Source organism: Brassica rapa, chromosome A03, assembly GCF_000309985.2.
Source record: "Brassica rapa cultivar Chiifu-401-42 chromosome A03, CAAS_Brap_v3.01, whole genome shotgun sequence".
Lineage (NCBI taxonomy): Eukaryota > Viridiplantae > Streptophyta > Magnoliopsida > Brassicales > Brassicaceae > Brassica > Brassica rapa.
In genome coordinates this window covers 10,731,536-10,755,641 of record NC_024797.2, presented here as the reverse complement: position 1 = coordinate 10,755,641, position 24,106 = coordinate 10,731,536, and the positions used below count along the sequence as shown (strand labels likewise).

Here is a 24,106-nt window from a genome sequence, read left to right as displayed (position 1 = left end):
AAAAGAGATGGAAAAGAGGTTTTCATGAAAAGAACAAAATACAAATAAATGGAAATTTATTATTATTATGAAAACCCTCTAAATGCAGAGCTTGGCAATTTATTTGTTTTTGTTAACGGGTATCTTTGAAAAGCCTGTCATAGTTCTCTTTTCTCTTTTGGGATTACTATTTAATCATTTTAGTTCATCAAACAAAACAAATTAATACTCATAACTACTTTCTAGTACTCCCTATTTCATTTTTAATTTCGTAGACCATTGCGCGATTCCACATGCTCCGTACCGTTCGGACCTACGGAACCACTGATTACATACATTGCACTGAAGCAATACATGCATATTATTCTAAGTCATGCCTCTCACTCTCAAATAGTTTTCTAAAGAAAAGTCAAATGTTTTTCAGAATGATTATATATTTTTCAACTGGTGAACGCTCTATAATACATAAATGAAAAAAATAAAAGGATATTTAGGAACATAACAAAAATAATACTAGGAAAATAGAAAGATTTTAACTAAAGAAGTCGGCAAGGAAATGGAGATAAATGCAAACACTGATCACGCCAGCTGGTGCTTAGCGTCACCGATGTGTCTACCAGCTAGCACACAGTCAATGTAACGCTGTTAAGTTTCAATGACGGATTGTTCTGTAAGCTCTGAAGGATTATTCGAAAACATGTCCTCGAGCCCGCCAAACTGAGGATGGGGGACGACAGTGACACACATTTTTTTTCTTTTTTTTGTTTGTTGATAAAGTGACATACACAAAATTGCTAACTATCGGTTTAACAAAACCGGCTATTTTATTCACGTAGCCAAAAGAAACATGCATGATATAAATACATAGAGATCTCAAGACACATTATTAAACTAAAATAAATAAATAAATAAAAGGTTATCATATATATTTTTAGAGTATATGGGTCTCAACTATAGTATTATAAAAAATGGATTTGAATGGCGAATCACGTATATGTGAAATGTGACTATCAAACCCATCAAATATATTTATTTTTTTATAACCGTAGTATGATCTCAAAAGCTTTTAGACCCAATGACTGATTACCGCAAAACCCGCAAAATTTACATTTTTTTACCACTTAAAATACCTCGGTGGCCAAAAAGAATCAAATCCATGATTATACTTACGTGAGACATTTACCACTAGACCAAAGCCATTTGATTAACATTTTTAATAATTTCTCTTTAAACATAGGCTAACATTTGTAATAAGTTTTCTTACGTATGTAATAAGTTCTCTTTAAACATATGCCATAGTTGCTTTTAAATTTCATGTGAATGCTCAGTTTTTTTTATCTATAGGCGTTGACGTGCGGTGCCAGTAAAAATTTAAAAGCTCGAAGATTAAAAATGGAAAATATATAGTTATGATTGATCCATATAATTGTCATAAATTTGACAGATAAACAAATGAGTTTAGAAAATTATATTATTAATTTTAGTATATAAGATTTTACAGAAACACTTTCATTAACTAGCAAAAGCCACACCAATCACAATTAGTCTGTTTATTCAACACACGTCACATTTTTTGTTCTGCTAGAGACGTACAAAACATAATACAGTGCTCAGCCTGTAATGTTTGATTATGAATGTGAATGGACCCAATCAAAGATAGACAAACGAGGAAATGTGTTTACAATGGAAAATAAGTGCAGTTACGTGCTAATAGTAATGTTTTACATCATTTTAGTCTCTTTATTTAAGCATTAACTGATTTTTTTCATTTTATTAAGTAGACAAAACCAGCTATCCAATATCGACAGAGAAACACACGAAAGGAAAAATAAGCCTTTTACATAGTGGTACCAGTTATAACACCAAGATTAGAGTTTCATGTAAATTATAAGATATTAGATCAGAATCTTTCACAGTTTTACTCGTCGACAAATATACTTTATTAACTTAAATAGTTACAGTATTTAATTAAAATGATGTTTGATTTTATTCATTGCCTGGCTTTGAGTTTGATGGTTTGTGGGTTTTGCCGAGAGAACATGGACTTTGTATATTTTAGAAAAGTTATGTACGGTATATTCTTTTTAGATGCACCTATCTAAAATTCCACATAATATTGGAAGTTAATACAGAAAGTGTCAAGTGTAGTAGGAACCACAGGCCACAAGGTCTTGGATTTCTTTCTACTAAATAAATTAGACAAAAAACTGGCACTCCTCAAAGAAAAATAGATTTATAATGGGCCAAATAAAATTCTCGTTTGTGTAAATATAATATGTAAGTGCTTGTTATTTACATGGAATAAAACGAATACAGTTCTTTAGTTCTTGTAACTACACAGTGAAATTTATTTATACATGCGTTGTTTTTTAATTGGATTACCTTTTAATACATTGTTTTTGTTAAAATTATTGTAATAGCTGCATTTCTGTTCGTTGTATATTCTTATCTATCTGTATCTCTTTTTTTTTTGTAACTTATCTATCTGGATCTCTTCCACCATGACACTTGATAATATATACAAAACCACGTATGTGATTATCTGGTTTTCTTAATTATTCGATTAATAGTTTTATTTAAACGCTATCCACGCTTTCTAAGCTCAACTACTACAGGTATCCTATGCTTAATCAATAGTATTTTATTTTGTTTTCAAATTAAGATCATATTGTATGTACGAACAAAGAATATATGTAACTAGATCGCATTACCGTCCAGCTCAATTTTGTATTGTTGCCAACACAAAAGAATTACATTCGTTTTTTTGTTGTTAGCCATTCTTCTATATTTATAATAAATCAGTACCCTCCCATAGATGAGGAATTACTTTGGTCTGGATAGTATTTAGCCAGTGAATGATGAGACTTTCAAATAAAATCTAGAATTCCATTTAGACAAGCATCAATAAACATTGTGTTTGAAATTTTTGGAAATAGTAAAATTACAATAACAGAATAGTAAAATAAAAGAACATTAGATATTTTTAACAGGTATTTAGCTTTAAACGGAAAAGAAACATTTCAATGATCTTAGACTTTATCAACTTATCTTTAAACGATGTAATAGTTAATATAGATGACAAAAGTTACAAAGTTTTAGTTAGCCCTAATCAGTCCATGTTTTGTTTTTGGTTAAAATACCAATCCAAGTTAATAATTACGCAACAATAGAACTTAACTGAATAACTTACAGTGATTAAAGGAACGCCACTATCGTCCGACGTGCTGTAAGCCTGTGAAACACGGATGGATGTGTGGATAATTGAAAACATATCCTTATAATGTAATAGCTAATATTGCATTTGTTGCCACCTTTGGGTCTATACATACATACTCAAGTATTTTGGCCAATGGATGATGAAACTTCAAATAAAATCTATAATATAGCAGACCAATTATATGCTGCCATGATTTTATTTGTTGCCACCTGAAGTTAGATGCTCGAAAATGCATGTGCGCATATGCCGATCCTCTATGAATCTGTTTTACCTTCATGTCACCTCCATCAGCAATCGAATTTCATTATCATCAATTGTTTAAAAAAAAACTATTCTGTTCTTTTTTAAACACTAGTCAAATTATTGATTTCATCATCATATAATATTACATCATGAATAGCTTCACGAACAACAATTTTTAATATAGTTCTTCTCGCAACACACGACTACAACGAATAACTCTATTTACTCCAAATCTTGTGTAAAAACCTTTAAATTTTGATCACTGGACCATAATGCTTTCACAACTATTATGTTTGATTAAACATTAATATATGTACCTATTTACAAACAACGTTATGATATCTACATATATATATATATGTATGTATGTATGTATCATTTATAATAGAATATTCTGGTAATGACTTTGGCCGTTGGAGCCTTCTTGGTTTGTCTGATACTTGGAACTTACTCTACTCTTTTTTCATGTAATTTTGTTTCTTTTTTCATCATCGTATATGTTACTCAAGAACCATCCACCTTTAATCAGATTTGAATTTTGGTCGCTTAATACTTCATTGAAATAACGTTTGAGATACTAAAGTAATTAACTCTGCACAAAACATGGTAGTTTAATCTATACTATTATTTACGAAATGATTTTTTTGCAATCAAACTCTAACGTTAAAAGTTATACTGGCTAAATACATTGATACCTTTAATAAATAATTAATTTAGTTTTATTTATTTTATATAATTAACCATTAAACATGAATTAATTATAATAAAATATTTTAAAAAATGTTTTTGACAAAAAGAAAAATTCATATCTAGTGTATTATTATCCAAAATAATATTATTTTTGGTACATAAATTTGTGAACATATATTTATTTAGTAAAAATCAAAATTCTGAATTAAATTTTTTTGAAATAGACTCAATAATTATAAATTTATATATTAGCCATATGTTGATAAACATAATGGAAGATCTTGATAATTAACGAAAAAGAAAAAGAAAAAAAGCACAACCAAAATTATATATAAAGAAATTTCTACAATATTTACATAACATAATACTCTGAGTCTTGTAAAATAAATAAATAAATATATATATGTTTTTGTAAAAACTGCATCATATATAAATAGTTTTATGTCAAATTTGTTATAGATTAAATAAGTGTATGACAATAAATTATTTTGTTGGTTTTTAAATTTATAATATATTTATTAATAAATATTAGTAAGACAATTATGTTCGCATGGCGGACGCACTTAGTAATTATTTCAAATGAAATACTCTACGAGAATTTTCCAGGTTATTACCCTATTGAGCTAGCGATATACTTGGACCTAAAATCAAATGGGCCTGCTTGAAAACAAAAAGAAGCGTAGTGATGCGATTCCATAGCTTTTTTTCTCATACAAAAAGAAGCATAGTGATGCGATTCCATAGTTGGAACTTGGAACCGACCAAACTGAAAAGCTGAGACGTCGAGACGACACAATGCTCTGGAAGGTCCGTCTCCACGTGCTAGTACGCAACAACACGTGTCTAAAACCGAGATGATTGGCTTCTTCTCGTTGGCTCAATAACATTAACGTTGATCTATTCCCCACAACCTGAGTCACGATACATCACACATCCCTACACGTTTGCAATAACATACTCAACACGTCACACACCGCCAGATAATTCTTTCTTTTAGGTTAAAGATGTTCGTCGATTATAAAAGCAGAAGAAGGATCAAACCTCGACAAGAATCATCTAACTATAGTCTTGAAACTAAACTGTGTGTTCTTGAAAGGTGTTTGTTATTGTTAATTAGCATATAATTACAATGGCGTCAGAGCAAGCAAGAAGAGAGAATGTGGTGAAGCAGAGGGAAGTTAAAGTGGAGAAAGACAAAGGGAGAGACAGTGGTGTCCATGTTACTCACGCTGCGACGGAGAGAGGACGTCATGGAGGCGGAGAAGCTGCTGCTGTGTTCGGACAAGAAGGTCCTGGGAGAGTAGGAGTAGAGCTGACGGGAGAAGGGAGAGAAGAGTTAGAGAGTGGCGCTCATGGCTTTCATGGAGAGAAAGCACGGCATGCGCAGATTTTAGCCGCAGGAGGTGAGGAGATAAGAGAAAGGAAAGGTCAGGTGTCAATCCGTGGTGGTGGTGGTGGTCGGAGTGCAGCTGATACTGTCACCGAGAAAGGACGGCAAGCTAAGGAAAGTGTTGGTAAAGGTGCTCAGAGAGCTTCTGATTACGTGACGGAGAAGGCAAGGGAAACTGGACATGTGGCGGCTCAAAAAAGGCAAGAGGCAAAGGAACAAGCTGACATAGGCAAATATACAGCGGCCGAGAAAGCACGGAGAGCTTCGGAGTAGGAGAGGGAGAAAGGAAGATAAACAGGAAACACGGCGGTTTAAAGATTAGTGTGTTTTTTTGGTTTAAAGGGTTTTGTATGTAAATAACAAGCAGCTCAGTTTCAGAAGAATTCTCTAGTAAATAAAACTTTTCTGTTTCTCTGTTAATTGGTTCGAAGTATAAATGTATTTGTTAGTATGATGGTGATGTACAAGCTTCCTAATTATTTGGTAAGGGAGATTCTCTCTAGGGTGGTTACATCTTTGAAATTGCTTGCAACTGTGGAAATCAGCAGCAGCAAATTAAAGCATGCTATTGTTATCATGTTGGAATGAAACATCAAACTTCGAGGAATTGCTGATCCATCTACCTAAGATTACAAGTAAACTTATTAGCATCAAGGATATATACACCTTATTATAATTCTGATAAATTTGATAAAGATGATATATATCATTATTGGAAAGGCTTGTTATTATGCACCACCACAAACATGATACTCAAAGCAGCATATTTGTGGTTAAAACTTTGTGGTATAGAATCCATGTACGGATATGGGGTAGTGGACCACGATGAAAAAGAAGTACTTGCAGTATATATAACTATTTTTAATTCAAAAGTTCGAGTTTTTTTTTGGTACTAGTTTTTAAAATGGATTGGAAATATATGATTATAAATTTAACTTAACAAGTTTTTTCTATGAATAAATTTAACTATTTACTAGTTTAGATGAACATCCCCAATTTCCCTTCATATTTCGTTCCAAAATAAATTTTGGAGTAATAAATGCTCATATCCACTTTATTTTCTATTTTTGTATGAAGTAAAAATATATCTACTCTATAAATAGAACAGTATTTTTATTTTTTTATTCATTATTTCATTTTTCATTTTGAAATGGAGTAGAACTGAAAAAACTATACTTTTGTTATGGTATCTCCATCTTAAAAAAAAAAATGAAATCAGTATATATAACTATTTTTAATTCAAAAGTTCGAGTTATTTTTTGGTACAAGTTTTTAAAATGGATTGGAAATATATGATTATAAATTTAACTTAACAAGTTTTCTCGATGAATAAATTTAACTATTTACTAGTTTCGATGAACATCCCCAACTTTCTTTCATATTTCGTTCCAAAATAAATTTTGGAGTAAAAAATGCTCATATCCACTTCATTTTCTATTTTTTGATGAAGTAAAAATAGATCTACTCTATAAATAAATCAGTATTTTTATTTTTTGTTCATTATTTCATTTTTCATTTTAAAATGGAGTAGAACTGAAAAAAACTCTACTTTTGTTATGGTATTGCTCCATCTTTTTTTTAAAAAAATGAAATTTTCAATTGAAAATTTCATTAATTCCTATTGAAATGCGGTGTATTCTAAATGGAGATACTTACTGGCTTGGTTCCGACGAATCAGAAGATGTACCAAGCTTATAAGCTCTTCTTTTTACACTAAAATGAAATGACTTAACCCGCGACATTAAAACAGTTATATATATATATGACTGTAAAATATGATTTCTAGACTTTAGTTAGACTATTGGTCATGTCCTTTTAGAAGTTTTTAGTCGATATCTCAACACAAATAAAATCTTAATAAATAGGAGAGGTATGAATAGAAATTTTCAAATAAGAACTCATCCCATGAATTACCATCAAAACATGTGTCATTCTATAAGTAATTTAATTCCCCTTTTATTATTAAATTTAACTATATAATCAAATTATATAAAATTAATATATTATATTTTTAGAATTCTGTTTTCATAACTTTTTGTGTTCTAAGACCATCTCTAATAATGTATTTTTTTCACAATAAAATAGAGTAACTCTATAATAAAGTTTGAGTTTCTTCCAATGGTACTCTATTTTAAAGTAGAAAATAGAGTGATGAACAAAAAAAACAAATTATTCTATATTTAGAGTAAACTTATTTTTTTACAAAGTGATAAATAGAGTACTATTAGAACATTTTTACTCTAAATTCTATTTTAAAGTAAAAAATAGAGTGAGATTGAAAATGCTCTAAGCTCTACATTTAGAGTTGCCATCATATAAGTTTGTTTTTGGTTGATTTAGATTTGCAAACCTAAAAAAAAAGTTTGCAAACCTAAACTAACATGTTGGCCGACGTATTTTTTGTTTTTCCTTTTTGTTTCTATCACAATAAAGGTGGTATACGTGAAGTAACGAGAAGTCGAGAACGACCCACAACTTTTATTTCTTACTGCTTACTTTTGCAAAAATATAAAAACAGAAATGCTAACATCTAAAACTTGTGTTGCCAAAAATGTTGCCAAAACTGCTAACATGTATATCACCACAACTTTTGATGGCCGACCTGTTTTTTTCTCCTAATATTTATTAAAGAAGATAATATTAATGCCTTAAAAATATCCTTAGGATGCCACGTGATTTGGATTGTAGTTGGTCTAGTACCTATAAAACTATGATACTGTTGGAGAATAGATTATTACTCATCTCACTCTTGTTCCTCTTAAAACTCGTCCTTTGATTTCTCTAGTTCTCTTCAATGGCGATGTCATTCTCAGGAGCTGTTCTCAGTGGGATTAATTCTTCTTTCCCCAGCGGCGTAGCCAAGCAGAGCGGCGTTGGCGCCGTCAGATTTGGCCGGAAAACTGAGCTCGTTGTCGTCGCTCAGCGCAAGAAGTCGTTGATCTACGCCGAGAAAGGTGATGGAAACATTCTCGATGACATCAATGAGGCCACGTAAGTCTATGTTTAATTTCTCTTTTAACATCTTGTCTTGATAAATAACCCACCCTAGCCGGTTATGAAAGTGGTCGTTTGAAACATATATACCGTACACGATTTGCTTTAATAAAAAGAACTTTATATTATTTTAAAAAACTATATTTTATTTAAAATTTTCTTGGAAAATATTTGAGAAACAAGATATTTTGAGTAGCTCCCTTTAAAGTAAATAAATGACTAAAATTTCTTAAAATAAAAGGAAATTATCAAAACTAATGGTGTAGTCTTTTCACGGAAATTTGTGTCCTAGAGCTAATTATATTTTAAACTATTCTAGTATAATTCAAGATATATGGGTTCATAAACCATAATATATATTGATCTCCCTTTGTTTGTTAAGCTTACGTATTAGCCTCAAATATTTGAGCATTCAGTTAGATAATTCCATGTTGGCAATTGTGGATATATATTTAAAATCATTGGTCAATAATGAATCTGAATAAGTTTAGATTTAATCTTTTAATTTTATCATTGAAAATTTGTATTTTTAGAGAAAATATTATATTTTAAATTATTGAAGATACAGAGGTTCATAAACCATAATAGATAAATTGATCTTTCTTTTCATATTAGCCTCAAATATTTGAGAATCCAGTAAATTAAGATATTCCATGTTGGCCAATAATGAAACATATACATAAACAGAAAGAGAGCTTCAGATTACGTGACAGACAAGACAAAGGAGGCGTTGAAAGATGGAGAGAAAGCAAAAGACTACGTTGATGAGAAAAACGTTGAAGCCAAAGACACTGCATTGGATGAAGCTCAGAAAGTTTTGGATTATGTGAAGGAAAAAGGAAACGAAGCAGGAGAGGATAAGGACACTACAAAGGCATGATGATTCAACCACTTAACTAGTATATATATATATATGTATCAATCCTTCATGTTTCATGTTTAATATTATACAATAAGATCAGTTTGTTTTTACTTCTATTTCACTATTTGAAATAAAAGATATGTTACTTAACTACTCATCATCATACTTTAAAGTTTAAACCATTACCATACCGTAAGTTAGGTTAGATCTTGATGATGTTTTCAAAGCATATATATTAATGAGAAACTGAATGAAAAAGAACTAACGGGGTATTCCAACGATAAACTGTTTGGGTGAAAGGCTTCCAACGAGAGATAAATTGATCCAATGGGGTATGAATGTCCCTCACTCTTGTTTGCTATGTGGTGCTAATGATGAAACCAGTGCACAGTTGTTCGTCATTTGTCCTTATTCGCTGGATGTTTGGTCGTCCTTCTTCAGACATAGGATTTATCTCCTCCATATTCTTTGACTGACATTATTATCTGGCTTAAAAGGAGAGTTTCGAACAAGGAGTTAAATTTGGTGTGCCTGCTCATTTTTCATGCTGTGGTTTTATTCTCTTTGGAAAGAAAGAAATGTCAGATTTCATTCGCCTATGTTAGTAGGCCGGCTATCACTTTGGTAAAGGAATTTCAACTCACTCTCAGAGCAAAGCTTTATGGTCTTGACATCAGTAACCGAGCCTCTCTTCTTCGCTCTTCCGCAAGCTCGTCTCCTCTCATCGAAACTTGGTTCAGATTTATCCAATTTTAGGCGCTTGTCTCTGTTTCAACCCTCAAGTGGTTTGCTTCAATTGTGTTTCTCTTTTGATGTTTGTTCCTTTTATGTTTGTTTGTCTGAACAACTTCTCAAACTTGCTCTTTTAGGAGAATAGAAGAGAAAATCAAAGTATTAAAAAAGTAATAAAAAAGAACTTCTATGGATTTCAAAACTAAGTGAAGCTGCGCTATAACTTTATAAGAAACCAGGAACATGATCAAAACTTAGATACAAACACTGTGAAGCTTGGCGACTGTTACTTTTAGTACATCCCCTAAAAATAGCACAAAGGATCAAATCACCTAACATTAGTTATGTATGTATCCATCTCTTCAATGAAATCTCATATAGCTGTAAAGGGGTAATACACTAATACATGCTCTTTGGAAATTTAGAATAAAAACAGTAATCAAAGAATTATAACAAAAAAAAAAACACTCTAGGAGCCTAGTCCCCAAGCACTTGGAGTTTCTCCGCTATATCCACCACTTGGGGCACCATATCCATCACCATAGCCTCCTCCTCCTTCTCCTTCACCGCCACAGTAATTGCTACAACCACCGCCTCCTCCTCTACTGTAAAGGTATGACCCTTATTTAAAATCATGGCCTCCAAACCAACCACCACCACGCCGGTTCCTACCACCACCAAAAGAGGAACGCGAGGCATATCGTGTGAGCCATTCAGGGACTTCCTGGTAAGCTTCTTGCATCAGCTCAGCGAGGGCGGTCTTGCCATGGAAGTGTTGCCATCGTTAAAGAAGGCAGTTGCAAGTCCTGATTTGTCAGCACGTCCTGTCCGCCCAATACGGTGGACATAGTCATCAATGTCATTTGGTAGATCAAAGTTCACAACATGAGCCACGTGGTGAATGTCGAGACTCACGTGCTGCTACGTCTGTTGCAACCAGAATCGGTGTTCTTCCGCTCTTGAATCGGTGTTGCAATATTACTTGAATTTGTGTTAAAAAATTCGAATTTTATAATATTCTTAAGTTTTAGACAATTTATAAAAAAGTCTTTGAATATTTTATTTACTTTTAGAAAGTTTAAAATTTAATACTTGAACATGTGAAAGATTTTTCTTTTAAAATATGATTTTAGAAAAAAAGTTATATTATCTAATTTTATTTATTTTATTATTAAAGACTGACATGTCACTACATATTACATGTAAATGAATAGTTATCTTGCGGTCGACATTGAAAGATTCATGTTCTAAGATTTAGTTACAATTTGATGAACAAATAAGTTAAGTTTAAAGTTTTTTGCGATACAAATGTTAGGTTGAAAGTTTAAAATGCCAATGAAAAACTTTAAAAGTTTAAAGTGTTAATGAATACCACTTTGAGAGTTTTTATGCAATTTGCTCAATTTTTAAGTTACCCATCTAGGTATAAAAATATTTTAAACCATTTTGTCCAAGATTCGTGATTTCTTTGAGCCGGTCCTGATGGCTTGGCTCTGATGTATCAGAAAATCGATGCACCACGCTAATATTTTGTACAAAAAAAAATCAATGTTATATAGCATTCAATGAAACGATTTAACCCATTTTGCAAATCCTAATTGAAAAAACTAATCTTGCACCCGGTGACCGTTATATATGCAACTTTGTGAAAATATGGTTTGTAGTTTTTATTTAAGCTATTATACCATGTCTGTTTAGAAGTTCCTAGTGGATAGGATATCTCTGAAAGTGACGTTAATTAATTGTTATTTATGTAATGGTATGCCTTTTGAAATTACAAAAATTGGTTTTAGTAGATAAATATGTTGTTTAAAGGAAAATAAATATAATGGTATGCCTTTTGAAATTACAAATATGACGTTAATTAATTGTTATTTATGTAATGGAACCCCATGAAATACCATAAACCATATATCACTCTATAAGTGTGATAGGCTTGCCATCATATACGTTATATTTTTATATCTATACTTTGAAAACTTTTTAGGCTTGCCATCATATACGTTTTTTTTTTTTTTGGGTAGATTTACTAACATGTTGGCCGACGTATACTTTTGTTTTTATCACAACAAAGGTGGTACACGTGAAGTAACGATAACGACCCACAACTCCGATTTTTTTGTTTTTAATTTTGCAAAAAATAAAAGCAGAAATGCTAACATGTATATCACCACAAGTTTTGATGGCCGACCTGTTTTTTCAATAGTTAAAGAAAATAACATCAATGCATTATAAAAAAATTCTACGATGCCACGTGATTTGGATTGCAGTTGGTCTAGTATCTATAAAACTATGATACTATTGGAGAATAGATTATTACTCATCTCACTCTTGTTCCTATTAAAACTCCTCCTTTGATTTCTTTTGCTCGCTTTTGACTCTTTAAAGAGAACTTTCATGGCTATGTCACTCTCAGGATCAGCTGTTCTCATTGGGATTGGTTCTTCTTTCTCCAGCGGCATAGCCAAGCAGAGCGGCGTTGGCGCCGTCGGTTTTGGCCGGAAAACTGAGCTCGTCGTCGTCGCTCAGCGCAAGAAGTCGTTGATCTACGCCGATAAAGGTGACGGCAACATTCTGGATGACCTCAATGAAGCCACGTAAGTCTAAAGTCTAAACTTATTCACCCAAAAACTCTCACATATATATATATATATATATTACTAACCATGATATTACAATATCATTCAAGATATAGAGGTTCATAAACCATAATATATAATTGATATCTCTTCTAATTTTTTAGTTTACATATTGACTCAAATATTTGAAAATTAAGTAAGATACTTCCATGTTAGCCAATGTGGATATACGTTTTGTCAACAATGAATCTGAATATACACATACATGAACAGAAAGAGAGCTTCGGATTACGCGACGGAGAAGACAAAGGAGGCCTTGAAAAATGGCGAGAAAGCAAAAGGCTACGTTGTTGATAAGAACGTTGAAGCCAAAGACACTGCAGTGGATGAAGCTCAGAAAGCTTTGGATTATGTGAAGGCAAAAGGAAACGAAGCTGGGAACAAAGTTGCCGAGTTTGTTGAGGGTAAAGCAGGAGAGGCTAAGGACGCCACAAAAGCATGATGCTTCAACCACTTAACTCCTAGATATATATATATATATATGTATATCTAGATTATCCTTCTTGTCTCATGTTTATTATTTTACAATAAGATCAGTTTGTTTAAAACTTCTATTTCACTAGTTGAAATAAAGATATGTTACTTAACTACTCATCATTATATCTTGATGATGTCTTCAAAGTATATCAATGAGAAACTTAATAAAAGAGAACTTTTATGGATTTCAAAACTTGGATGCACAAACACTGTGAAACTTGGTGATTGTTACTTGGATGCTTGCAACACACGTTTCCTTGACCTGTTCATCTTCCTCAGAATTACCCTATACTCTTCAAAACAAAAAGGGGATGCAGTTTCCTGGAAACTCCACATCCATCGCTTCGCGTACAGAATCAAAAGGCGGAGACTTCACTTGCTTCTTTATGATTATAGCTAAAACAGAGTCGAGTCGTTCTCTACTGGCGGTAAAGAAACGAACTGCCCGCCTCTAAGATCAGTTAAATAAGCTCGAACCGGTTTTATTAAACCGGATGACGCAGAAAACAAACCCGGTTATATGATTTCCTCTCGTACCCGTACCGATGCCGATTTTAATAAAGCCGGGGTATTATGGTAAAATCCAAAAATAGAGCTCGAAAGCTACAAACCACCACTCGCTTCTCTTTTCACGCGCCATCTCTTCTTCTCTTCTTCACTGAGCGAGAGAGAGAGAGAGAGTTGACAAAAAAAAAAAAAGAGAGAGAGAGAGAGAGAGAGAGAGGGAAAAAGCGAAGAATACGCAGATTCAATCCAATTTAGGGTTAGAGATTCCCCTAATTTGGAAACCTAATCCTGGTCGCTGATCTGTTTTCCCAGATCGGACGAAGAATGGGGGCGAATTCGATACCGACGGACGCAACCATTGATCTCGATGAGCAGATCGGGCAGCTGATGCAGTGCAAGCCCCTCTCCGAGCAACAGGTGCCCGCCACTCTCTCCGTAGATGATAAACTCTTCCTTTACCCTTTGACATTTTCTTCTACGTTTGCTGTTATGGACTCGCGTTGTATCGAATGATTGGATCTGTTAGAGCTTTTTATCGGATTTGATTTGGAGATTCTAGAGACCCTTTCGGCAAAAATGTTAGATCTTGATTTGAGAACTGGCTTTGCTTCTATGGTTTGATGATGATTTTGGCTAAAGTTGTTTGTATTCTTATGTGCCTGGTAATGTTGAGTGCTTTAACATTTCTTGCTATGGAGCTGGTGATTTGATGTAGCCAGATAAGATTTTTTTGATTACTTAGCATTGATTTTCCTGTTTGCTCTGTGTGCCAAGTAGATTTCTCTAAGTAAGTATATCATATGCTACCTTGTTTTTGTTTTGTTTTGTTTAGGTTAGATCATTATGCGAGAAAGCCAAGGAGATCTTAATGGATGAAAGCAACGTTCAGGTTTGTTCTTCCTCTTGGTGATTGTATTTTCAATGTGGTAGACTGTGGCATTAATTACACATGAATTCACTCTTTCAACTTTTTCTTGCAATGTAGCCTGTGAAAAGCCCTGTGACAATCTGCGGTGATATTCATGGACAGTTCCATGATCTTGCTGAACTTTTCCGTATTGGGGGAATGGTAACATCTCTTAATTACCCTTTTCGTGTATTTGACTCTGGTGCTCTGTTTTGTATTAGCTCTATAAGTTTCGCTTTTCGACTCTTTTGCAGTGCCCTGATACCAATTACCTGTTTATGGGAGATTATGTTGACCGTGGTTATTATTCTGTTGAAACTGTTACGGTACGACGACTTTTTTTTCTCTCTTCCAGTTAAGATTTATATTTTTGGGTCGGAATATGAAGCATGTTGATACTCTTTCTTCTTTTTACAGCTGTTAGTCGCCTTGAAGTTGCGATACCCTCAGCGAATCACCATTCTTAGAGGAAACCATGAAAGTCGTCAGGTAGAGTTATGCTTTATTATCGTCTCTCCACACCTTTTTCCACTTTTGTTGTTGGCACACATGTTTCTCATAAAATTTTCTTCTTCTCTTCCACATACATTTGTACTCATTAGTTTGGTGATTAGTACTTTCTGCCATTCTACTTTCTTATCTGACGCATGCTTTCCTTCTCTTTTCTTATGTCTGGCAGATCACTCAGGTTTATGGATTTTATGATGAATGTCTGCGAAAGTGAGTCCTCTGTCTTCTCTAGCTGCTGTTAGTTGCATGCAAGTAATTTGTATCATCATTCGCATTGCTCTCGTCCTTATTTTTGCGGTTGCTACATGTCTATTGGTGTGGTAGTATGTCAAAACTGTCTTACATTTTTATTTCCTCCCTCACCTACCTGTTTCTATTAATCCTTTAAGCTTGTGATTACTTGCTTATAACACTCTTATACTTATTATCTTGCACATCCTAGTTGAAGCTTATTAACCTCTAAATCTAGATACGCATTTGATTAATTTGGGTTGTAGATTTTGCCATTTATTTAGCAAATGTTGCTTTCCTTGCAGGTATGGCAACGCAAATGTTTGGAAAATCTTTACAGACCTCTTCGATTATTTCCCACTGACAGCCTTGGTTAGTGCCTATCATGTTTCACACCTTTCTTCCTCTTTGATGACCTTGGTGTTCACATTAGTATCAAGTCCTAGATTCTTTTAATATAGACTGATCCTTTGTCTTGTACTAGCAATGTTCTTTTGAACTGAAGATTGATTTTCTATTTTGCCGTTATATTTATTTTGCTAGTGTCACATCTATTGCAAGACGTTAGTATTTTGAAAATCCAAAGTACGGAAGATCTTATATATGGAAGATTACACGTATGACTTATCTGACTAAAATGGTGTTTTCAATGCATTCTTTAGATATCAAATCGTCATGTTATTCTATTACAGGTTGAGTCAGAAATATTTTGCCTTCATGGTGGATTGTCTCCATCTATCGAGACACTTGACAACATAAGGAACTTTGATCGAGTTCAAGAAGTTCCCCATGAAGGGCCGATGTGTGACTTATTATGGTCTGACCCTGATGACCGTTGTGGTTGGGGCATCTCTCCTCGTGGTGCCGGATATACATTTGGTCAGGTAATTACAAATCTCTGAACGGTCTTCCTGAATCTCTTTCTGTCTCTCCTTTTAAACTTAGTTACTAATTAACTTTCATCTCTTTTCATTTTATTTCTATAGGACATATCCGAACAGTTCAACCACTCAAACGGCTTAAAGCTGATTGCCCGAGCTCATCAGCTGGTTATGGATGGATACAACTGGGCTCATGTAATAATTTAACTCAACCCTTCGGTATTCCTTCCGTCCATGGTTTGCGAGGTTTAAGATCTTTGCTCACTATAATATTTTTTCCCGTGTACAGGAACAAAAGGTGGTAACTATCTTCAGTGCACCAAACTACTGTTACCGTTGTGGGAACATGGCTTCGATTCTTGAGGTTGATGACTGCAGGAACCACAGCTTCATCCAGGTCTTGCCTCAAAACCCATATGTCTTTTCTGCTAACGAAATTAGTGTAGAAGGAGAAAACTAACTAAAGTAAAAAAAAAATGTGTGCAGTTTGAGCCAGCACCGAGGAGAGGAGAACCAGACGTTACTAGAAGAACACCAGATTATTTCCTCTGATCACTGGACACAGAATCATCTCAGCAGCTGCCTCCACAACTGAAAAAAGGTCACAGTTGGTTGGTAACTCAAGAAATGTGTTTTAAGTTCAACTTAGTCCCACCACCAGAATATAGTGTGTATTGTAGGCGAAGAAGGTCCTCTCTTATCATCCTCTATAACCAAGAAAAAAAAGAGAGGTCAATGGACTGACTCGACAGTACCCCATCATACACATTGTTTGATTGATGTTATTAGCTTATTTCTTTTTTTTTTTTCTGTGAATCAGAATGTGTTTTTTTCATGTTAAAGAGATCTTTTTGTTTCTATAATTCTTTTGGAGATTTCACTACTTTTTAGTTTACAAATCCAAAGAAGCTTTTTTCATTGGAACTCATGAACATGCGTCTAACCGAAAGTGTACATGATAAACTGATTGAGAGTGACCCTCAAACTTAACAAGCATGCATAAAATGACTCTAGCTCGGACTCCTCTCCAACGCGGGCCAAAATGAAAACAAATTTGCACTGTTAAGTTATTGAATCTTTTTTGACCAAAAAAAGAAGAAGTTATTGGATCCTTTTTCTCAAAAAAAAAGTTATTAGATCTTTTTTGTTCTAAAGTTATTGGCAAACAAAAATGCTAGTTTTTCCTGTGAAAATGAATGTTTTTATTAAATTAGAAAATAAAGTAGTGGTTGTAGACAATATTTAGGTGTGGTTTAGTTTAGTTTCCAAAGCTTTTGTCTTCGAATTTATTTTTAGATCTGGTTAGTTTTATTGATTGTTCATATCTCCTAGTCTACTGGTGGGGTACTCTCTGGTTCAGGGTGTGTCTATTTCGAAGAGTTCGCTGTGGGTTTCGTCTAAGCCGTTTCTCTGCCGTTCGTGGCCTGTGTTCGTTGTTCTCCGGCTTGGGTGGGCTTCGCTCCTAGTTGTTTGAGCAGATTTCGTGGAGATCTGTGTCCGTGGTGGTTTCATATATTGGTGTTCAATAGTCAAAACAAAAAGGCGTACTTTAGTCGTCTTCGACTCAGCCGTATCCGGGAGTGTGACAGAATCTATGAGTGATTCTTACTGGCCGGTTTGTGAAGCTCGTGTTACTGGTTTCTGAGGTGGAGCCTCGTTGTTCTAGGAGGAAGTGGTTTGTCGGTGGTTTGGCCGAGGGCATTCACGTCAAGCAACTTTTATAGGTTCTCTTCTTTTTAGGTTTCTCTGTACTCTTGAGATTGATACTAGTAGTTTGGAATCTAGTTGCTTAGTCTAAAGTCTGGTTGTAATCGTTGTGCCCTGTATCATGTTTGGGCTTCTGCTGCCCCTGTGTGGGTTTAAGGTTCTGGAAACGTCATGTTGTTTGCCGGCATAGTTAATCACGGACATATCTTCGTCCGTTGGTCTTGTGTGGATCTATTTTATCTATAACAAAATTAGTTGGGAAAAAAAAAAAGACAATATTTAGGTGTTACCTTATAAATATGGGTGGATGACATAGAAGCCCTAATAATATATTTGTTAGAGATATACATATTTCGGCACGGCACGATGCATCCATCAGATAAACCAGTTATTGAACATATTGGACGAGGCATAATTGGTCTCTGATACTCTGGAAAAAGGAAAAAGCAAACAATAACGATAACGGGCTAGCAGGTAAAAAAATATCCATAAATATTTTGAACCTGTGAATATAAAACAAAAAAAAAAGTCCACAAATCGACCTAATATATCACTCATTTACTCATATAATCATATCATGGATCCAGACCTTAACAATTGCTAAAATGAAGACATCAGTACTTCCAACATGATTTACTAGTTTATCTTCACTTAGATAATTATCCAGCTTCAAATATATCAAATATAATCTCTTCCCATCAATTTTTTCATACAACATTAGTAATAATACTCAAACTTGCTCCATTGCCTTCTGACTTGTTTGACCTTCCATGTGGTTAATATCCCATCTACATGAAAATGGAGATAACAAATATATTAGTATGCATAAATCAGTTCAAAAAAAAAAAAAAACAAATATATTAGTATACCAAAAGTATTATACAGATAATAGAAAAACAACTATATTGATAAAAATATGGCCGGTAAATAAAACAATAACGAATCAATGGCAATATAAACAAAACAATAGAGAAGTGAAGAGAAAATAATACAACTAGACTTGTGAAAGTTTAAGGTATGAGTAATTAAGAAGGGACTTCCATTCTTTATATTAAGAAGTTTGAGGAGGTTAAACTTTCTCAAAAAATTTGTATTACAGCATTATTATATATATGTAAAATAGAATCTAATAATTATATATATGCAAATATTTAACATTTGTTAATGTTCATACTTTGGCTAATCAATATAATGTTTTTATTTAAGCGTGTTCTTAGTAAATTGTATGATATTATAGTTTATGTACAGATATCACATCTTTTTTTACTAATTCCAAAATCTTTTCTTGTTTGCTATTAGTAACAAAAGAAAGTCAACGCTTTGCGTGTGTAGCGTGTCATATACGAGATGCATATATAAGTAGTAGAGGGTAGGAGAAAAGATTAACCAAACAAGAAAAGATTTTGGAATTACTAAAAAAAAAGAATTAGTAAATCTTTTTTTACTAATTCCAAAATCTTTTCTTTTGGGAGTAAACGAATAGTTGTTTATTTAGAAAATTACAAGATTACAAAAAAAAAAAACTGATAAATAATTGTGAAACAACTATAGAAAACGAGTTAAAGAAAAATGGAAGAAAAAAACAGAAACGTCCTTATCATTTGCTTGGTCAATTCTATAGAACAATAGATATTTAAAATGCCAACAAGAAGACCAAGAATTAATGAAGCCGCCCGAAATGATATATTATTGGGTAATAATTCGAAGAGAAAAACGTTCAACATAGAACACAAAACATGTTTGAAATCCCCAAAAATAAAAATTCTCAAGAAAAAAAGGATGAGAAGTATGTCAAACTACGATCGTTTGTACACTTTAGTCTTAATTATGTTACCTGCTTTATCAATCTCTACCAACACTTTGTCGTCCACAGAATCTCTCACTGTCGGAAGCAACAAAACCATCGTATCTTCTCGCGAGATCTTCGAGCTTGGTTTCTTCAATCTCCCCTCAAGCTCTCGTTGGTATCTCGGGATTTGGTACAAGAAGATCCCTACGAGAACTTACGTATGGGTTGCGAACAGAGACAACCCTCTATCTAACTCCAACGGAACTCTCAGAATCTCCGACAACAACCTCGTCATATTCGACCAATCCGGAACACCTGTTTGGTCAACCAACCTGACCGGAGGAGACGCGGGATCTCCACTGGTTGCGGAGCTCCTCGATAACGGTAACTTCGTGCTCAGACCATCGAACAATAGCGATCAGGATGTGTTCTTGTGGCAGAGTTTCGATTTTCTTACGGATACTTTACTCTCGGAGATGAAGTTGGGTTGGGATCGCAAAACCGGTTTGAACAGACACTTGAGATCTTGGAGAAACCCGGATGATCCGTCGAGCGGAGATTTCTCGACGAAACTAGAAACCACCAGAGGTTTCCCTGAGTTTTACGCATGGAACAAAGACGAGATTATCTACAGGAGCGGTCCGTGGAGTGGGAACCGGTTCGGAAGTGACGTACTCGACATGAAACCGATCGATTACCTAGCTTTCAATTTCACAGCGGATAACGAACATGTGACTTACTCGTACCGAATCACCAAACCTGACGTTTACTCGAGAGTCATCCTAAGCTCCTCGGGGTTATTACAGCGGTTCACTTGGTTCGAGACGGAACAGAGTTGGAGACAGTTGTGGTATTTACCAAGGGACCTATGTGACGACTACAAAGAGTGTGGAGATTACGGTTACTGCGATTTGAACACTTCGCCGGTTTGTAACTGTATCCAAGGGTTTGAGACGAGGAATAACCAAACAGGTGGTTGCGCGAGGAAGACGAGGCTGAGCTGTGGCGGTAAAGATGGGTTTGCGCGGTTGAAGAAGATGAAGTTGCCGGATACTACGGTGACAGTTGTGGACAGTGGGGTTGGGTTGAAAGAATGTGAAGAGAGGTGTTTGAAGGATTGTAACTGCACGGCGTTTGCTAATATGGATATTCGTGATGGAGGATCAGGTTGTGTGATTTGGAAGGGTGATATTTTTGATATCCGAAATTTTCCTAATGGAGGTCAGGATCTCTACGTCAGACTAGCCGCTGCTGATCTTGGTTAGTTCTTTGTCCTTCGCATTTTAATTATAAAATGTCTTTTTTGGTTTTCTTGTTGATTAATTAAAAAGTTTATGAGCCAAAGTCGTATGAAAAGTTTATGACCCTAAGTCGTATGGAGTTTGTGAATATAATCTCACGAAGGGACCAAAGATAGGTTCCAACTTTTTTAAAATGGTTTTACCTCTTATTTTCCGGGAACCGGCACAATGTAAATAGTCCATTCTAACAAAAATTGAATCTGAGTGGTGTAGTGCCTACTAGACACTCATTTACCACTAGATCAACAGCTTGTTGGTGATTGGTTCCAACTTCCAAATGCAGTGTAGGTTTTGTGCAGCGCTTATATTACTGACAGGGAAGACAAACTGCCCAAGATTAGTATTGTTTACGAAGTTATGTTTAGGTTTTACCATTTTCTTGGATACAATGCAACAGTCCATGACAATTATATTCTGTTTGTTTTTTCATATAATGTTTAGTCATAGAATATCAAGTTTACACTGGTGGGGATTTTTTTTTTTCATTATTACTTTGAATAAAATATATTCCCTTACTTTTTTGTTACAGTGGACAAGAGAGGCAAAAGGGGAAAAATCATAGCTTTGAGTATTGGAGTGACCATTTTTCTTCTTTTATGTTTCATTATCTTCCGGTTTTGGAAAAATAAGCAGAAGCGATCAATAGCAATTCAAACACCTATTGGTAAATTAATAAATTTTATTTTCCTTTAGTTTTGTCAATATAATTTTGAAATTCAATATGTGTTGATTTTGCTGTCTGGATGAAACAGTTGATCAAGGGAGAATCGAAGATTCGCTGATGAATGAACTGGCAATAACAAGCAGGCGCTACATATCCAGAGAAAACAAAACTGATGATGATGATCTAGAGCTTTCATTGATGGAGTTTGAAGTTGTTGCCTTGGCTACAAACAATTTTTCTAACGCCAACAAGCTTGGAAAAGGTGGTTTTGGTACTGTTTACAAGGTAAAAAAAAAGTGTTTCAGAACTTACTGAAAATTAATCACTGCACAAGGCTTCATTGTATTAATTAAATGTATGGTAAATAGGGAAGGTTACTTGATGGGAAAGAAATTGCGGTTAAAAGACTATCCAAAATGTCTTTACAAGGGACTGATGAATTCAAGAACGAGGTTAAACTAATTGCGAGGCTTCAGCACATAAACCTTGTCCGACTTATTGGTTGTTGCATCGATAAGGGGGAGAAGATGTTGATCTATGAGTACTTGGAGAATCTAAGCCTTGATTCTCATATCTTTGGTTAGTGACTCAAATTAAACAGTTTCTATTCTAAACAAGATAACACGTTTTTTGGTTTTGGTTTGATTTGTAGACATAACCCGACGCTCTAACTTAAATTGGCAAATGAGATTTGATATTACCAATGGTATTGCTAGAGGACTTGTATATCTTCACCGAGATTCACGTTTTATGATTATCCATAGAGACTTGAAAGCAAGTAATGTGTTGCTTGATAAAAATATGACTCCGAAGATCTCAGATTTCGGAATGGCCAGGATCTTTGGAAGGGATGATGCTGAAGCTAATACGAGGAAGGTGGTGGGAACTTAGTAAGCAATCATTTTCCAAAACAATAAATTTTATATATATATATATATATATGAGCTTTTTGTCTTTAATCTCAGTTCGAAAGAAGACATATGAGTTAAATTTTTGTTATGCAGCGGTTACATGTCTCCAGAATACGCAATGGACGGGATATTCTCGATGAAGTCGGATGTTTTCAGCTTTGGGGTTTTGCTCCTCGAGATTATAAGTGGCAAGAAAAATAACGGATTCTACAACTCAAACCATGACCTTAATCTCCTCGCCTTTGTAAGATAAGAACAACTTGAAATCGATATAGTTCTGATGATTACACTAAAAAAACATTTCATCTTTTATGCACAGGTGTGGAGGAAATGGAAGGAAGGAAAATGGCTAGAGATCCTAGACCCGATCATCATAGATTCTTCATCGTCAACGTGCCAGGCACATGAAATCTTAAGATGCATACAAATTGGTCTTTTGTGTGTTCAAGAACGTGCTGAAGACAGGCCAGTAATGGCTTCGGTAATGGTGATGATTGGAAGCGAAACTATGGCTATTCCTGAGCCTAAACGGCCGGGTTTTTGCGTTGGGCGAAATCCTCTTGAGATTGATTCGTCGTCAAGTACACAGGGCAATGATGAATGTACAGTGAACCAAGTAACACTCTCGGTCATTGACGCTCGATAGTTTGAGCGTTACCCACTCAATATGTTTTATATGCATGTTATTTTTCGATGCAAGTCTGAATAGTAAAATTTTACTACATGATTCGAAACCATGCTCTTTAACTTTGAATTTACTAATTTAGACGAAGATTCACTACATAGTTTGTAGAATTTGGATTTAAATCCCGAACTCTTAACAATTGCACAAAAAAAAAAAGGCAAGCATAAATTTACATGATAGGCTTTATAAAACAGCAATATGCACTTTTAGTTTAAAATATTTATGTAATTTTCAGATGTCGATGTTACTGGGAACTTACATTAGTTATTTGTTGGATACGGAGTGGACGTGTTTTTTTTTTTTTGTTACAGGCATGCTGCCAACTGAAAGCCATTGGATTTTTGATCTATGAACTTGTGTCTAACTGAAAGTGTACAGGATAAACTAAACGGGAGTAATCCTCAAACTTACGAAGTATACGTATACACGCCAAAAATGATTTTCAGATTCGTTTCCAACGCGTGCGTGTAAGTGATCCTAACACTTGGTGATAATTCTAAAATTTGAGAAATGTTTTTTTGGCCCCCGAAAGTGTATTGAGCCAAAATGAAAATAAATGTACTATCTATTAAGTTATTGGTTTTTTTTTGTTCTAAAGTTACTGGTAAACAATGATGTTGGACTTTCCAACAACAACAAATATTTTTATTAAATTAGTAAATTAAGTTGTAGCTGTAGATAAGTGTTAGGTGTTATTTATAAAGAGGGGTGGATGAGAAAGAGTATTTGCAAGCTACTTCTATTTTTACTTCACTGATCAAATAATTGTGTTTTTATTTTAGTTTTGATT

General features: G+C 34.2%; 4 protein-coding genes across 5 annotated transcripts; all 4 read left to right on the top strand.

Annotated features, from left to right (window-relative positions):
* The first annotated feature begins 8,246 nt into the window (after positions 1-8,246).
* LOC103858020 (cold-regulated protein) lies at positions 8,247-9,530 on the top strand. Its single transcript, XM_009135293.3, has 2 exons — positions 8,247-8,510; positions 9,201-9,530. The coding sequence occupies exons 1-2, from the start codon at positions 8,314-8,316 to the stop codon at positions 9,391-9,393; spliced, it is 390 nt and encodes a 129-aa protein (XP_009133541.1). The 5' UTR covers positions 8,247-8,313; the 3' UTR covers positions 9,394-9,530.
* A 2,869-nt stretch (positions 9,531-12,399) lies between these two features.
* LOC103858021 (protein COLD-REGULATED 15B, chloroplastic) lies at positions 12,400-13,408 on the top strand. The gene is made up of 2 exons (XM_009135294.3): positions 12,400-12,704; positions 12,960-13,408. The coding sequence occupies exons 1-2, from the start codon at positions 12,505-12,507 to the stop codon at positions 13,186-13,188; spliced, it is 429 nt and encodes a 142-aa protein (XP_009133542.1). The 5' UTR covers positions 12,400-12,504; the 3' UTR covers positions 13,189-13,408.
* Positions 13,409-13,687: 279 nt separating this feature from the next.
* Positions 13,688-17,124, top strand: LOC103858019 (serine/threonine-protein phosphatase PP2A-3 catalytic subunit). 2 transcript variants are annotated; one of them, XM_033289103.1, is made up of 12 exons: positions 13,688-13,904; positions 13,940-14,147; positions 14,563-14,619; positions 14,716-14,799; positions 14,892-14,963; positions 15,055-15,126; positions 15,317-15,357; positions 15,684-15,750; positions 16,071-16,262; positions 16,365-16,454; positions 16,549-16,656; positions 16,746-17,124. In XM_033289103.1, the coding sequence occupies exons 2-12, from the start codon at positions 14,055-14,057 to the stop codon at positions 16,809-16,811; spliced, it is 942 nt and encodes a 313-aa protein (XP_033144994.1). In that variant the 5' UTR covers positions 13,688-13,904; positions 13,940-14,054; the 3' UTR covers positions 16,812-17,124. The 2 variants fall into 2 exon arrangements, with proteins under 2 accessions (XP_033144994.1, XP_009133540.2); XM_009135292.3 differs by having other exon boundaries at positions 13,897-14,147.
* A 156-nt stretch (positions 17,125-17,280) lies between these two features.
* LOC103858018 (receptor-like serine/threonine-protein kinase SD1-6) lies at positions 17,281-23,416 on the top strand. The gene is made up of 8 exons (XM_009135291.2): positions 17,281-17,505; positions 18,250-21,015; positions 21,586-21,720; positions 21,809-22,005; positions 22,089-22,299; positions 22,373-22,610; positions 22,725-22,875; positions 22,951-23,416. Exons 2-8 carry the CDS (start codon positions 19,605-19,607, stop codon positions 23,275-23,277), a joined length of 2,670 nt encoding a protein of 889 aa, XP_009133539.2. The 5' UTR covers positions 17,281-17,505; positions 18,250-19,604; the 3' UTR covers positions 23,278-23,416.
* The last annotated feature ends 690 nt before the right edge of the window (positions 23,417-24,106 follow it).

Excerpts from the sequence above, each read along its gene's own strand:
- LOC103858021 (XM_009135294.3), top strand. The coding sequence starts at position 12,505 with ATGGCTATGTCACTCTCAGGATCAGCTGTTCTCATTGGGATTGGTTCT. Across the intron at positions 12,705-12,959 it reads GATGACCTCAATGAAGCCAC|AAAGAGAGCTTCGGATTACG; the intron begins GTAAGTCTAAAG and ends ATACATGAACAG.
- LOC103858019 (XM_033289103.1), top strand. The coding sequence starts at position 14,055 with ATGGGGGCGAATTCGATACCGACGGACGCAACCATTGATCTCGATGAG. Across the intron at positions 14,148-14,562 it reads AGCCCCTCTCCGAGCAACAG|GTTAGATCATTATGCGAGAA; the intron begins GTGCCCGCCACT and ends TGTTTTGTTTAG. Across the intron at positions 14,620-14,715 it reads TGGATGAAAGCAACGTTCAG|CCTGTGAAAAGCCCTGTGAC; the intron begins GTTTGTTCTTCC and ends CTTGCAATGTAG.
- LOC103858020 (XM_009135293.3), top strand. The coding sequence starts at position 8,314 with ATGGCGATGTCATTCTCAGGAGCTGTTCTCAGTGGGATTAATTCTTCT. Across the intron at positions 8,511-9,200 it reads GATGACATCAATGAGGCCAC|AAAGAGAGCTTCAGATTACG; the intron begins GTAAGTCTATGT and ends ATACATAAACAG.
- LOC103858018 (XM_009135291.2), top strand. The coding sequence starts at position 19,605 with ATGCCAACAAGAAGACCAAGAATTAATGAAGCCGCCCGAAATGATATA. Across the intron at positions 21,016-21,585 it reads ACTAGCCGCTGCTGATCTTG|TGGACAAGAGAGGCAAAAGG; the intron begins GTTAGTTCTTTG and ends TTTTTGTTACAG. Across the intron at positions 21,721-21,808 it reads AGCAATTCAAACACCTATTG|TTGATCAAGGGAGAATCGAA; the intron begins GTAAATTAATAA and ends TGGATGAAACAG.